Source organism: Rasamsonia byssochlamydoides, assembly GCF_041956645.1.
Source record: "Rasamsonia byssochlamydoides strain NRRL 3658 unplaced genomic scaffold VTN77scaffold_21, whole genome shotgun sequence".
Lineage (NCBI taxonomy): Eukaryota > Fungi > Ascomycota > Eurotiomycetes > Eurotiales > Trichocomaceae > Rasamsonia > Rasamsonia byssochlamydoides.
The window spans coordinates 25,410-39,951 of NW_027192404.1; the positions used below are offsets into that span (position 1 = coordinate 25,410).

The following is a 14,542-nucleotide window of genomic DNA, read 5'->3' on the forward strand; positions in this document are numbered from 1 at the left end:
TCAAACCCAGCTCACATCAAGCTCCGGGCCGAAAAGGTCATCGAGACCGTCCTTTGCAATCAATATGGTGATGAGTCTAGATGACGGACGTCAACAGGTTCAGCCTCACCGCCTCATCCTCCAGAAATCACCACTCAGCCCCACTTGCAAGTTGCTGGTGAGCGCCGTCCTGCAGGCCACTGGAAAAATGTAAGCCCCTCCACTGCAGCCCACCCGGTCATCCGAAACCTAAAAGTAGTCTGTGACAGCGAATCTCATGAGACTGCAAGAAAATCGCCGACCTCTATTTCATGCTTTCCCATCCCACACCGGTCCGTGCCGTCCTATGGTCCCAGGGAAAAAAATACCTAGGTACTGGCTGGCTTGTTGCTCCCCACAAGTTAAGGACCTTCTTCGATATCGGGCTACGATCGCCGTCATCACGAGACCCTTTTAGTTTCGGTCACGAAATGCAACTTGACTGGAGAGACACAATTCAATCATCGACGGCCAATCGATTCATTTCTCGCTTGAAATATGTCCTTGTTTCCTCGTTATTCATTACAGGACATAACTAGCTCACACATGAATCGTGACATCTTGAGTTACAGGTATTGGAGATTTGGAGTTGACCATACTTACAGTAACTCCGTACTCACAGTGCTGTACCTCCAGGATACAGTCTGATACAGCCTAACCCGTCCCATGCCCCACCATGCCACATGGTGTTGCATGGCCGTTGGGGATCAAAAACGGTCTAACCGTCTACATCTCATCCGGTTGTTAGAGAAAGAGAGTATTGCTCAAAATGGGCCTTAGGGTTCCAGACTAAGCTTTTGGATGCAGACCTGGCAGGCTGGCAGTGAGCTTGCGCCATTGAAGGTGACGAGGCCGAGCTTCTCGCCTCACCGACGGACTGTGAACAATATTTTTTGAGTCTATCAACGTGCGTGTCTTCGTAGAAGCATCACTTGCAAGGCCTTGTTAGCGTAGACTCATCTCTACAAGTCTTCCTCAGTGGCCAGTGTGGATTGGAAAACTATTCCACCAAGAAAGGTACGATTCGCCGGGTAAAACAAATCCCCTTACTTTTTGTGCCCTTTTACTTGGAAATTTTCTCTTCTGTTTTCTTATACCGAAGACCTCAGATCCGTACACTTTCCCATAATCGCCGTCACAACGAACGCCCTCGGTCTCGAGACGTTGAGAAGTCTCGGTATGACAAATACGGCCTCGATCTCGGATGTTCGACGAGCATTAGATCGTGCGAGGAACAGTGATGACGGTAGCATCGACCCTCAGACCAGTGCCATTCTTGAAACTGCCATTGGCGAGCTCTGGAGAAAGATTCAGGCGCAACCCGACAGCTACGTGCTAAGCCGGGACGAGTTTGCTCTTTTCAACTACTTTCGAGACCGGTTCCGAGGTTCATCTATCGCTCAGAGAGCGGTGGAACGCTTTTGGAACAACTTTCAGGGCGATGCTTCAGATATTGATGGATACGCCACATGAAGCACAAGCGATTTGAAAAAGCGAAGCATAAATTTGCGATATCCCGGTTTCTTTTTCCTGGAGTTAATATCAAGTTTGTCGTCTTTTTTTTTTTTAGAAGTGTGACTCGATTCGGAACAACTTGCCTCTCGTGGTTCCAGAACCGGCAAATAAATATGAATGGCTTCCACGTCCAGCGTCATCAACATGGCTCGACTTCCTCTCAAGAATACATTTATCATCTTTCTTCTGCGTGGGGGAGGCTGCCTTAATGTGCCGCGTGCAGCAGGAATTATTTGCATCTTCCGACTGGTTAAAGCACAAGGTAAGGTTTCCTGCTGGTGTGTCTGTCTATCTTATCATTGGAGCACGTTTAATTTCGCCTGGCGCTGATGCTGGAGTGAGTCCTCAGCATATTATTCGGTGCGGGTATCATCTCCGCCATTCAACGTTTCATCGAGTTCCTGTCACCGGTTATTAAGGAGCTTTGGTCAAACTTACGGACAATCTCTTTGCCGATCTCCCGACATTACCGGGGTCGCTCTCTAACTCGACAAATGTGCTCTCGAGGATTTCTTGACTCTCGTTCCATCTTTGATAACAAATTCGATATACATCCCGTTGTTCCGATTCCCCGGGGCCAATGATTCGGCGCAGTATGGCGTTTCCGGCTTTTCTACAAAAGATTTCGCATTCTTGATCTTGCCTATTTGCGGTTGTCAGATTGCAATAAAGCTAGTTTTGACCAAATTATACTGATTCACCTAGCTTCCCAAGAGATGATAATTTGACACAACATAACTTACCCGTTCCAACAGTAATCTTTTGACCAACTCCTATCACGAACGGGGCATGTTTTTTGCACACATGGAGCCCAGCTCAAGTCCTCTGTTTTGACTAATAATAACCTGTCTACCTGCTTGGTGACCCGAGAAGGTGAGGGGCCGGGGTGCCCGATATGGGAATTGCCTATCGCGTCACGCTGAGACCCACCTTTCATGCCATACCGTACCGGCCTGCGGCGCTGGCACCGTGACTTAAGAGACTGCAAGCCATCACCCTCGGTTATCTGCATGACAGGCAATACGGAAGTCATCCAAGTGGTGTGTGCAGGCGGGGGATTGATTTGCTACTTGAATCGCGAAATGCAGGCAAGTCCTTTCTACAAGTCGTCCTGTTGATTGCGCCCCCACCCAGCCAGGTGTATTAGCTGAAAATCCCGGGTTGAACTTTGTGCTGCACATACGGAGTACATAACACATGCCCTAAATGCCTGCAATGGCAGGTCCCATTGGCTGGATACATAGTTTTGTCTCCGCGGGCAAGATTAAATAGCACCAGCTAGGTCCAGTCCGGTTCTGTATTGCTAGGATTACTGAATCAGTAAACAAGTTTACAGCACGTTCTTGTCAAGATAGTCAGCCACGTTGAATAACCACCAGTAATGAAATGAACTAATATTACTATTGATGTGACTTCATTACCATGTATAGTCTACTTATAAGTAAGACACACCAGTGCCCGTGGTATGGATGTACTGTGCAAACATACAAAGAACCCAATATTCGACTGAAAGTTTAATGTTGGTGATCTGATTATCAGCCCATTCTTGGAGCGTGTTCTATCAAAATGTCCAAATGGTCCGATATATTGTCTTTGTCCGAATAGAACCATATCCCAGACAGAGCAATATGCGATGGTCCCGATCTATGGGAACTGAACAGTGTGGCTTCATTCTATTTATTCATCCATTTCGCCACTATTGTTTACGAGTCTCAGTTCTCCACCGTTAAATATAACCAGTAATCGAGTACGAGATGAGATGTTCCCTTCAGGGAACATTGAGATTCATCGGGTTGCAGATATAATGCACACTGTCTCGTTGCTGTAACTTCTTTTATTGGTGGGTCCCTGGCCCCGCGCTGTCACTCCGCACATTATTGCCCGCCTGTTGCGGTTTACATTTTTGACAAACTCGGGTACGCGATTTGATCAGTGCCTTAAGCATCAGTGGGCTTCGTGGAGTGCATTGGACAGCTTGGAAAGGACCAGCGCAACATGGTTTACTATTTCGTCTCGAACGTGGTTTCCCCTCCCGCAACAATTTACGTTGGAAAAGACAAGTTCGAAAGTATGATGATTTCGCAACATCGGGTTCCGGACCCTAGTCTAATCGATTGTTCTTGACAGATGAGGAACTCATCAAGTACGGATTAGACAAAGATGTTTGGTAATGGGGTCCTGATTCTTACCTACAGGGAAAGACTGCATTGCTGACATCAACTGGCGATGAAGGGTGTGTCTCGCGTCCATCATGTAGTATTTCAAGACCGCCGCCTGACTTGATCGGCAGTTCCACGTCGATAATCTATCCAGTGCGCATGTCTATCTACGTCTAAGAGATGGCGAGTCGTGGGAAAACATCCCAAAAGAGCTTCTGGAAGACTGTGCGCAGCTAACGAAGGCAAATTCTATTGAAGGTAATCATGGTACGTCATGAATCGACCTCCGCTGTGGCTTATCCATCGGACAGGGAATAAAAAGGACAATATTACCGTAATTTACACACCGTGGTCAAATCTCATGAAAAATGCATCCATGGCAACAGGCCAGGTATCTTTCCATAATCCGAAACTGACGCGAAAGATATTCGTTCCCACTCGCCAAAACCATATTGTCAACCGGCTGAACAAGACGCGCGTCGAGAAGTTTCCTGATCTGATGGCAGAGAAGGAAGAGTACTTGAAGCAAAAGCGAAGAGAAGAAAGAAGAATCAGAGAGGAGAAAAAAGCCGCGGAGAAGAGAGAGAGAAAAGAGCGGGAAGAGTTGAAGTGGCAGAAAGAACACGCGTACGACGACTTAATGAGTGAAGAGAACATTCAGCAGAGCAGCAACCAGGATCGAGATCCGAACTTCCTCGACGACTTTATGTAATTCGAGGCCTACAATAACGGGACAGGGAAGATGTCTGCTATCAACCTCAGCGGCAGGGTTTGGCGAGACGACGACTTCAAGCCGCCTCTTTCAAATCCATCACTGGAGCGAACACCGATGTAACCCTTCGCTAAATCTTTCTCTATAGAGAGATGTTTTCCCCGGCAGATATCGACAGACAATGAACAATCGATGGTGCCAAAAGGGAATAAAAGGGCAAGATGAAGAGTTGAATGAAGGAGTGACTGAACAAAAGGGGCCATGAGATGAGGACGATGGGTTGCCGTATTTCTGGCTCTTTAAATGACCCAAGTCCTTTCCTCTGCTGTCCCAAATGTCGGATCTTCATACTGACTCGATTATAAATAAAGACGTGAAACATGCAATCATGTTGTCTTCGGCCTCGATGCCTTGTACAGTGTGCTGCTCTGTTAGTTTGCACCGAGTAGTCAGAAATTGCTCATGCCTTTGCTTAACACTTTTATTCAATACAGAGAGTAATTGAATTTTCACCGCTATAACTCATATACCATATATAGGTCGTGCCTGGTGTTATATTCGAATCAGGTTTACAGATCCAGATGCCTTGCATTGTATGTACAGTAATATTGAATTGAAAGTGACAATAAACAAAATATCAGCATCTGAATACAAGCACTTCACAGCGCCTGTCCGACTGTTCTTTTGCAGAAACCCGCAATAGTTGCCATTATTCGCTACTCTGTGATGAGTTGCCACAAACCTCACTCCTGTCAATTAATAGTAGGTGGGACGGGAAGCTGAACACCTCAACCGCGCTAGCGCTGTTGACACGCGTGTCCTGTGTTAACGAACCGCTCTCTTGGTATATGCAAAGACAATTACCAACACTGCCAATAATAGGCTGACGTGCAAGAAAATGCCTACAGATAAGGAGGCTTCTACGTCTCAAGGTCTGGATGAGTCTGAGACCTTCAACTATGACTTCTGACAGATTGGATCCAGGCGCGAAGTCAAAGAAGAACAAGAAGAACAAGAACACGGCCAAATCCAAGGCAGATGGCAGTGGAGATAACAATGACGCGCATGCAGAAGATGCAGCCGGGGAAGCATCCGATAACTCTGAAGCGTCTGTGCCAATTGTTCGTGACTGCAGTGACATTGTCTTCTAACCTTCCTTGGCTGACCCAAATCCATAGGATCGGCCTCATGACATTGTAAATGGGACGCCAGGCGAAGACAAGGAGGAAGCGGGTACGGAAGCAGAGAGTCAAAATGATATCCACAAACAAATATCCGAGGAGAGAAATATTCTCCCTGTCCGGGGTGGGAAACAACTTGATAAGACTGGGAACTCCGCACCTTCTCATATCGATACGGAAAAGAAGCTCGATGCGCTCGTGCGAGAACGGGACTCTCTTCGGGCAGAAGTAATCGAGATGCGGAAGTCTTTGGAGGAGATACAACAGAAGCATCAGGAGGAAATGGGAGCTTTACGATGCCAGTTGAGCGAAGCGGAGGGCAAGAAGGAACACGCCGAGCATCAGTTCCAGAAATTATTGGAGAAGGTCAACACCATCAAATCGCAACTTGGAGAGAGGATGAAAGAGGATGCTGTATGCTTGGTCGTCTTGCCCCTGCTGCCTCGGATCTTGCTAAATGTTTGTTTAGGAAGAATTGGCCCAGGCGAGATCTCGGATCGAAGAGCTAGAAGAACAGAATTCCAACTTGAAGACAGAGCTTGAAATGAAGGTCTCTGAGATAGCGGAGCTAGAAAGGGATGCGGAACAGAGATCAAAAGAGCTTTCCAGCCTACGAAACAGAACCAACTTATCCCAACAGAACTGGTTGAAGGAAAAGGAGGAATTACTTGAACAGGAGGCTTACCTCCGGGCTGAATTTGAGGAGGCGAAACAAGCAATGCACAATTGGGAGGTTCTAGCCATGGAAGAACGATCTATTCGGGAGGGGCTTGGAGAAAAAGTGGTAGATTTGGAAGAACAGCTCTCTGCTCTCAGAGAAGAATACGAAAAGGCAACAGCTGAGTGCAATAGTCAATCCGTGACTGTTGACGGGCTGCAGCGGGCTTTACAGGAGATCCAGACAGGTACTGATCTTCTTCGGTTGTTAATTCAGATATGAAAGCTAACACTTTCTGTCTCAGCTCGAAAACAAGAACTGCGCGAGCTTGTACAGAGCTCTGATGCTCAGTTAGAAGAGCTGAGGAAATCTCTGCAAGACGCGGAGAAGAGGGCTGCTGAAGCTAATTCTGCGCTCCAAAGTGCTCAGAAAGAGTTGGAGAGACTGCAGCCATTCGAAAAGGAAGTAAAAGAGAAGAATCTTCTCATCGGAAAATTGAGGCATGAAGCTGTTACGCTTAATGACCATCTGACGAAAGCTTTGAGATTCCTGAAGAGAGGCAAACCAGAGGATAACGTTGATAGGTATGGCCCTTTCTGATAGTCTGTACTTGAATCTGCTAATAGTCTCTCCTTGCAGACATATTGTCACCAATCACCTCCTCCATTTTCTCGCCCTTGATCGCTCTGATCCTAAGAAGTTTGAAATATTACAGCTCATTGCAGCCCTTCTACAATGGACGGATGGTAGGTGCTTCCTTGCCAATTCCTGCCTGTTAAGAGCGTTTATTTACAAATCCTCGTGAACAGACCAACGTGAACAAGCTGGACTTGCACGTCCGGGAGCATCAAATGCGTCCAGTGGCCTTAGGGCTCCAAGCTTCTCGGTTCACAGAACACCAAGCACACCGTCATTAGCGACCGAATACTTCGAAAATGGGAGCACAGGCAAGGAAACGCTTGCGGAGCTCTGGTCTAATTTCCTTGAACAAGAGGCTCAAGCCGGCAGCGGAAATGCGAGCAGAAGTGGAGCCCCAAACGCCGGCCTGAAATCCCCTTGAGTGATGCTATGACATTTTCTAACAATTTGTCATTACTTTTACGACCATTTTAGACTCATGGTACAGCAGTATGGACAGTATTGTTACAGGGTTTTCATGTATACAACCGAGTCCTTGGAAAGGACACCCATTCAGTATAGTAATTACTAGCTTTAGAGCCAAGGCTCTCATTTCAAGACTCATGGAATCGGATCTGTCATTCTGAATTTTTAACCCTTCTGACTATTGTAGTTGTGGCTTGAGTAGAGGCGGGGAATTTGTGCTGTACGTTTTGGTCCCGCCAGGGTGGGGTTCACCGCCTTTCACATGCCTAGAAATTATTCTATATAACTCTCCGCGGAGGCATTTCCAAATAATTGTTATATACCTGAACCTATGCATAGAGCCCTGAATATCAGTACCAGTGCGCTCTGTTTCGGCAGTGCTCGTCCTACTTGGTACTGTGGATCTTTCTCAACAATGGCCACTTCTTCAGGTGCACCTTTTCCTTGTTGAATAACGTCCCCAATCACAAACTGACAAAGGATTACGTTATGACTATATAGTCCAGAAATACCGACCTGTAGTCGTATCGGGGCCATCGGGAACGGGAAAGTCAACTCTGCTGAAGAGGCTCTTTGCTGAATTCCCTGATACGTTCGGATTCTCTGTTTCCCGTAAGGTTTCCCAAAAGCTTCTTCCATTCCATTCGAATGGTCTTGTATGAAAGCGCACTTTGTCCTGACTGATGGCATTTGCAATAGACACGACCAGAGCTCCTCGACCGGGCGAAGAAAATGGACGGGAATACTACTTCACGACCAAGGAGGAATTCCTCGACCTCGTGAGCAAGAACGGATTCATCGAACATGCGCAATTTGGAGGAAACTACTATGGCACCAGCGTCAAGGCTGTCAAGGACATTGCCGAGAAGGGGAAAATCTGTATTTTGGATATCGAGATGGAGGTATGTCATGAGACGCTCGATGAAGAAGGCTAGGTATCTTTCTGATGCGCTACTCTAGGGTGTCAAGCAAGTCAAGCGCACAGATTTGAATGCTCGGTTCCTGTTCCTCGCGCCGCCGTCGCTTGAAGAGCTGGAACGAAGACTTCGTGGCCGCGGCACAGAATCAGAGGATAGCCTGAACAAGAGATTAGCGCAGGCGAAGAATGAGTTGGAGTACGCTAAACAACCCGGCGCGCATGACAAGATCGTTGTCAACGATGATCTGGAAAAGGCTTATACGGAAATGAGAGATTGGATTGTGGATGGAGGGAAATTCGGGGCGAGCGCATGATTAATCGATTAGAAAATATATGGTGACATGTGCACATATATCACCACATACATACCCATGAAGAGGCGACTTTGTCTAGAGTCTCATAGCCAGCTGAGCATGAGCATTTAGAAGTTGTTTTGCTTGAAACGAATCTGAAGGTGTCGTCCAACAAGAAAGCCACTGGATACTAGATCTTCAAGTTTTTACTAATTTCACATAATTTCTCGAGTAGATACTTATTTAAGAGAGAGAGATAGGAAACTGGTTGGTGTCGAATACCTAATAACATAAATACATGATCAAGTTCGAATCTGGGGACGCCGCTTATTACGTTTTCTGTGAGAGCAATAATAACAACAGGAAAGCAGAAGCATAGTAAGAAAAATAGAGTAGCTAGTCGAGCCTAAGTCATTCTCCAAGGTAGGGAGAGGGAGTAAGAGGGGATCACATATGAGAAAAAGGAAGAAGATATTCGCAAAGACAAAACGTAGAGTTAAAAATGGATATCTGGAATAAAAAAAAAGCTCCCACTGGCACAAATCGGCAAGAAACGCTTTTGATGACACTTCCTCTCCGATGCCCGCCCCCTCCAAATGAAATTTCCTTTTGGCCTCTCCTTCTCCATTCTCGTACGGCATTCTCTCACATTGCCATCCGAGAATATCCCCCCGAATTCCTCTTTCCAAAACACCGAGATCAGTAGCCGTTCATGGTCACTCTCTGCGAGTTACGGCTGAGTTCTCGGTCAGCGGATGGACTGATGGGCCGGCTTCCCTGGTTATGAGCTCCGCCGGTAGCGCTGCTCTCCTTCAGAGCCAGCAGCTGCTTGGCACGGAATGTCTCATAGTGGATCTGGCTGGTGGTTTCGATAAGGTCCTGGAGGTGGGTACGAGTGAGGAAGTTTCGAAGGTAAACAAACTCGCAGTGGTTCTCATCCTCGACGTTGATCACGCCCCAGCGATTCTGGCGGCCCCGAACCTGCTTTCCATTCACGACAATGTTCTTCTCGCTACCAACAACTGCAAAAGGAATGATGTCCTAGCTAATTGTCAGCCAGCACTATCACGACGATGATCCGTCTCCCAAGTACCTTGATCTGAGCGTTCATGGCACGCTCCTCATCATCGAGCTCGTCATTATCGTAGGGATACATCTTCAGGTTGTGGAAAGCAAACTCTTCCTTGATCCTCTCCTTGAAGGCTTGTCGTTCTTCAAGAGTCAGAGAATCAGACTTTGCAATAACGGGAACAACATTGACAACATCAGAGAGCTTCTTGAGCACGACAATGTCAATTGGTTTCAGTCTGTCCCCAACGGTCAGCGTTTATCCTGGTCACGCTACAATTCATGACGCCTTACGCATGGCCGGACGGCTGGATGAAAAATAAGCAGCAGTGAATTCGAGTGTCCTGAATGTAACGCTCGCGCTGCGCAGTGAGTTCCTTTCGGAGGTATGCCGAATGCTGGTCCTTAATGTACTTCACAATCGGATCCCAGCTATATGTCACAAATCAGTAGTCATTCTGGCGCATTGATGGATGTCGATGACATACCATCGGTCATTGTTCACCTGGTCACCATAACCGGGAGTATCAACAATGTTCAGCCTCAGGCGCACACCATTCTCCTCAATAACTTGAAATACTGATCAGCAGTGCCTTCCGCATTTCCACGAGCTGGTCAACATACTATGAGAGACAGTCTGGATCTCGGTGGTCGAACGAACGGGTTCATTAGGAGTCAGACGACCTTTGGAATCGATCAGGTGCGAGGCAAAGATGGTGTTGATCAGAGTCGATTTCCCCAGACCAGTTTGACCTATGATTGACATCACTATGAGAAGGTTGCAAGTATGGAACAATATAGAAGTAGACACTAACCAACAACCATGACATTGAATTGGAAACCACGCTTCAAAAGTTTCCGCTCGATCTGCGATGTAATGCTGTCAAAACCGACATGGCTGCGAGGGTAGACCACGCCCGGCTGCTGCTGTTGAGACACGTTCGCAGCGGATGCCATGGTAAACAGAGAGCGCGACCTAGGAGATACAGCGGACACAGGTGGCTTAGATGAGGACACAGGAACAGGTCACCTGGGCAGAGGAGAGACAAGTCAATCCAGATATTTCTTTTAAGTGGAATTCCCCAGAGAAGTGCTTCTGAGACATATGAGCTCTGGCAGAGGTCGGGCGGTCACCCCCTATTGACGCTGGTTCTTGCGATCAGGGGGTACAGAGTGCTCTAGGCCTCATTGGGATTAGCGGCCGGCTTTGGTTCGTGCAGGTGTTAGTTGCTCTGTTAGTGACCGCCCGATGAGGAAAGCGTTGAAACATGCATTGAATCGAAATCGGGCTTGCTTCTTCTGAGAGATCGCTGCCCACATCCTCCACCTCAATTCTGCAAACCTCATTGAGATCTTTCTTTCTCTCTTCTTTTTCTTTTCTACAGTGTTTTCACTGTAGCCATGGCTTTACGAACCTTCCCGGCATCCGCCTCTGCGCGATTCTTTCCACGCCCAGTCCTGTCTACTTCGATCATGCCGTTCTCGTTCGCCGCGGGGACATGGATTCGTCAAAATAATGTTCATATGGCTGCTTCCACATTATTGACCGGAGCTTCAACGTGGAGCATTCCATCATTCTTATCTGACATCTGGGACTCTGTTCTCCGTGCCGTTCCAAAGAAGAAGACCTCGCACATGAAGAAGCGCCACAGGCAGATGGCAGGAAAAGCTCTGAAGGATGTCAAAAACCTGACTACATGCTCTGGATGTGGCCAGATTAAAAGGGCACACGTACTGTGTCCCGACTGTGTGAAAGGTAGGAATGTGCTGCCAAAGTGTGAGAAGTCTTTACTAACACATGGGCGGAAAGATATTAAGTCGCAATGGAAACAACTCGCTAAGGAATAGATGTCACTAGAGTGATATGGAATGAAGATTAGGAGGACAATTGTACTTTTACTGGTTGTGAAAATATCTGCATGATACTTGGCGTTGGGTTGTTATGAGGATTTTGTCTTCTTTCCTATCTTTGAATACAAATAGAGTCGATCAACTTTTAAAAATTCATGTCTTTTTTAGAAGAAAGAAGAACTGTAACAATTCATTTATCAGTGTTGTGAAACATAAGAACCAGGTCAGACTAGTCGATTGTAAGCTCTTTTTCTGAAGTCGTTGCGAATAATTTCCTCCCCATTCATGATCTCACTGGTCTCTCATTTCGCCAAGAGTTCAACACCGCACGACCGAAAAGCCGTATCAAGCTTCATGTACCCCGCAAAAAGACCTCGCCAGTAAAGAGGAACTTGAAAGAATGGTAAGCTCCAAACTCACATTCCAAACTGAGGCTCTAACATGGAGACCGCTATAAGTCAAAGCAGTATCTGTCCTGGAGTTCGGCAGACAATGGTGCGTTCAATGTCAATGCCGTTCATTGAATTAATTAGTCTCTTCATTCAAAAGAACACTATAACTGAAGTACATAACAGCTCATCCTATCGACATCTTCTCCCTGGCTGTGACGTCTAATCAAATCCTATCTGCTTCTGGAGCCTCTTCATTAAAGGTTCATTCAACCGCGGATGCGGACTTTCCCTTAGCACAGTCTCTTGATGGCGCCCATAAAATTGGATGCCATCACGTGGTAACCTCTGGGAATGGATTGAGAGCAGCCAGTGTTGGCTTTGGGGGAGAGATACGGATCTGGTCCTGTCAAAATGGGACATGGGTTGAAGATGGAAACATTTCAGGTCCTCCATACCTTTTCCATCTATTGATTTGGCTTCATTGTACATACTAACATGCATTCAGTCGGCGTCGAGAAATCAGAAGTCTGGGCAATTGCCTTATCAGAGGACGGGCAGTCTCTTGCTGGAACGACTCACGATGGCCACATCAAAGTCTGGGACTTGAGCGCCAACGGCGAGCAAATTCGGGATTTTGAAACCAAGGGCAGCTTTGGTACCTGCATTGACATGGTACTCCGTCAAAATATTCGGCTGTCTTGTTGTTTACGCATGCTAACATATTGTACTCTAGTCCGCTGATGGCAAATACATAGCAAGCGGCCATGAGAATGGGAGCATATACATATTCAGCAACGAGACAGGTCGAATGCCGTTCTCTCTGTCGGGTAAGATCCATTCGCACCTTTGAGATGAATAACCGAGGAATATCGATTGGCTGATGGTATACAGGCCTCGTAAAGCCAGTCCGTGCCATAGCGTTTTCTCCTGGGGGAAAGCTGCTGGCCGCGGCGGGAGATTCAAGAGTGATTGTCTTGTATGATACTTCTTCGGGGGAGCAAGTTGCTCATCTTTCTGGTCATTCAGCGTGGATATTATCCCTTGACTGGAGCCATACTGGAGAATATCTCCTCAGTGGGTAAGTCTGTTTGTCTATGAATTTTATATATTATCTAGTAGAAACTCGACCTGACCACCAAACCAGGTCCTTTGATGGAAAAGTGAAAGTATGGTCTGTTGAAAGAAGAGCTTGTGTTGCCACTCACTCGGAAACGGATAAAGCTATCTGGAGCGTCAAGTGGTTGCCAAAGATCGGGAAGACAGAAGGATTTGCTACCGCAGGAGCTAACCGCAGCATATCATTCTATCGAGAGGCTACTGGCGGATAATCCCCATGCTTTGCACCTATTTGCCATGTTCTCTCACGACGAAAAGTTTCACGTTGTCAACGATGCTACACGGCCTCAGCTCCCTATCCTGCATCTCAGTATCCTTCTGGCGCTAGTTTCGACACACGCCTGATTCATTCTGTCTAGTGTGTTGCGAAGCCACACCTGCTATCTTTAAGCTTTAGCACTTAATATTAGAACAGGAGAAGCCTTGCAATCGAAATGTCGTCGCAATTCCAGCTTTATTCTGTAAAGATTATAAAAACTTCAGTGGTATCATTGACTTAAAAAACAAAAGAAAGAAGGGGAAAAAAAGAAGGAACGTTGCCGAAGATCTCTTCACTTCATGGCCTCCACAAAGAGTTTGCGCATTCTCTTCAAGAGTGCACCAAAGTCTCGATCTTCGTTGACAATCTCCAATTCGCGATCTATGGCAGCCCTTTCCAACTTAGGTTTCGTGTGAAATATCTCATAGTCACGAGTTGCCGTCCCAAGCTCAAACCAAGCTTCTCTTTCCCAATCCTTCTCAAGAAGGTGGGTATAAACAATCTTCAGACGATCTTCCCTGCCAGCCCCTTCGATCCGAAGGCAAAGATAGTCTTGCCAGAATTCCAATTCGGGAACATTGAGCCGTGCTTGAGCATCTAGATATCGTGCGTGAGCTTTCTGAGCTTCTAGTTTCTGGTTGATCGCCTTCTGGGTCTCAGCAATCTGTTGCTTGAGTCGATCACGCTTGGCGAGCCGAGCATCTCGTTCCATTGTAATCGATGAGATGGCCGCATGCATTTCTGCAGCCTCTGCAGCCTCCTTTTGTAGCGTTTGCGCATGCGATTGCGACTTTAAAGTGAGGATCTCAATGTCTCTCTGTTTCATTCGCTGGTCCTCTTTATTGCTATTGTCAGTTCGAGCTCATCCACTTGAGAAGCACCGCGAAAAACGTGCCTTGTAGTTCTGCCAGATTGATACGAAATTGGTTGCGTTCTTCCAACACCTGCTTCCTCCCCCGTTCAATAAAGGCATCAAACTTGGCTGTGAACTGCGCCATGCGGCTGCGTAGATCTTCGAATCCGAAGTTGACACTGGGGAGAGAATCTGCCATGGATGGGGCTTCGGCGGATGCGAGCGGGGGCCGCATGCCGCTCGTGGAGAGGGATGGCTCGAAAGACATATTGTAATTCTGCTCTTAGAAGAAACTGGATGAGATATCTCGACTATTGTGAGGAAAAGTATTGGGCTGAATTTCAGTTGCGCGTCAAATTGTGCTGCGCGGCTCCAAAGGCGCGATAACAGCCCGCAGTAGTGTTTGAGATCGCCATCGGCACTAGTTGTTGCGGCGCAACCAGC

The 14,542-nt window shown here is 47.0% G+C and overlaps 8 protein-coding genes across 8 annotated transcripts; 5 read left to right on the top strand and 3 right to left on the bottom strand.

Moving 5' to 3' along the window:
* Window positions 1–64: 64 nt before the first annotated feature.
* Window positions 65–351, top strand: VTN77DRAFT_3016 (uncharacterized protein; the record flags this gene model as incomplete). Its single annotated transcript, XM_069418920.1, has 2 exons — window positions 65–189; window positions 249–351. 2 exons carry the CDS (start codon window positions 65–67, stop codon window positions 349–351), a joined length of 228 nt encoding a protein of 75 aa, XP_069278816.1.
* Window positions 352–1,947: 1,596 nt separating this feature from the next.
* On the bottom strand, window positions 1,948–2,470 carry VTN77DRAFT_3017 (uncharacterized protein; the record flags this gene model as incomplete). Its single annotated transcript, XM_069418921.1, has 2 exons — window positions 1,948–2,176; window positions 2,277–2,470. 2 exons carry the CDS (start codon window positions 2,468–2,470, stop codon window positions 1,948–1,950), a joined length of 423 nt encoding a protein of 140 aa, XP_069278817.1.
* A 2,832-nt stretch (window positions 2,471–5,302) lies between these two features.
* On the top strand, window positions 5,303–7,303 carry VTN77DRAFT_3018 (uncharacterized protein; the record flags this gene model as incomplete). Its single annotated transcript, XM_069418922.1, has 7 exons — window positions 5,303–5,336; window positions 5,389–5,525; window positions 5,583–5,999; window positions 6,055–6,490; window positions 6,548–6,827; window positions 6,883–6,989; window positions 7,053–7,303. The coding sequence occupies 7 exons, from the start codon at window positions 5,303–5,305 to the stop codon at window positions 7,301–7,303; spliced, it is 1,662 nt and encodes a 553-aa protein (XP_069278818.1).
* A 459-nt stretch (window positions 7,304–7,762) lies between these two features.
* On the top strand, window positions 7,763–8,580 carry VTN77DRAFT_3019 (uncharacterized protein; the record flags this gene model as incomplete). Its single annotated transcript, XM_069418923.1, has 4 exons — window positions 7,763–7,778; window positions 7,849–7,959; window positions 8,047–8,249; window positions 8,308–8,580. 4 exons carry the CDS (start codon window positions 7,763–7,765, stop codon window positions 8,578–8,580), a joined length of 603 nt encoding a protein of 200 aa, XP_069278819.1.
* A 678-nt stretch (window positions 8,581–9,258) lies between these two features.
* Window positions 9,259–10,584, bottom strand: VTN77DRAFT_3020 (uncharacterized protein; the record flags this gene model as incomplete). The annotated part of the gene is made up of 6 exons (XM_069418925.1): window positions 9,259–9,600; window positions 9,653–9,866; window positions 9,922–10,059; window positions 10,116–10,197; window positions 10,252–10,380; window positions 10,443–10,584. The coding sequence occupies 6 exons, from the start codon at window positions 10,582–10,584 to the stop codon at window positions 9,259–9,261; spliced, it is 1,047 nt and encodes a 348-aa protein (XP_069278820.1).
* Window positions 10,585–11,028: 444 nt separating this feature from the next.
* On the top strand, window positions 11,029–11,475 carry VTN77DRAFT_3021 (mitochondrial 54S ribosomal protein bL32m; the record flags this gene model as incomplete). Its single annotated transcript, XM_069418926.1, has 2 exons — window positions 11,029–11,383; window positions 11,438–11,475. The coding sequence occupies 2 exons, from the start codon at window positions 11,029–11,031 to the stop codon at window positions 11,473–11,475; spliced, it is 393 nt and encodes a 130-aa protein (XP_069278821.1).
* A 403-nt stretch (window positions 11,476–11,878) lies between these two features.
* Window positions 11,879–13,198, top strand: VTN77DRAFT_3022 (uncharacterized protein; the record flags this gene model as incomplete). Its single annotated transcript, XM_069418927.1, has 7 exons — window positions 11,879–11,881; window positions 11,937–11,973; window positions 12,054–12,314; window positions 12,376–12,542; window positions 12,604–12,697; window positions 12,762–12,948; window positions 13,015–13,198. The coding sequence occupies 7 exons, from the start codon at window positions 11,879–11,881 to the stop codon at window positions 13,196–13,198; spliced, it is 933 nt and encodes a 310-aa protein (XP_069278822.1).
* Window positions 13,199–13,537: 339 nt separating this feature from the next.
* On the bottom strand, window positions 13,538–14,366 carry VTN77DRAFT_3023 (uncharacterized protein; the record flags this gene model as incomplete). The annotated part of the gene is made up of 2 exons (XM_069418928.1): window positions 13,538–14,082; window positions 14,141–14,366. 2 exons carry the CDS (start codon window positions 14,364–14,366, stop codon window positions 13,538–13,540), a joined length of 771 nt encoding a protein of 256 aa, XP_069278823.1.
* Between the last annotated feature and the right edge of the window lie 176 nt (window positions 14,367–14,542).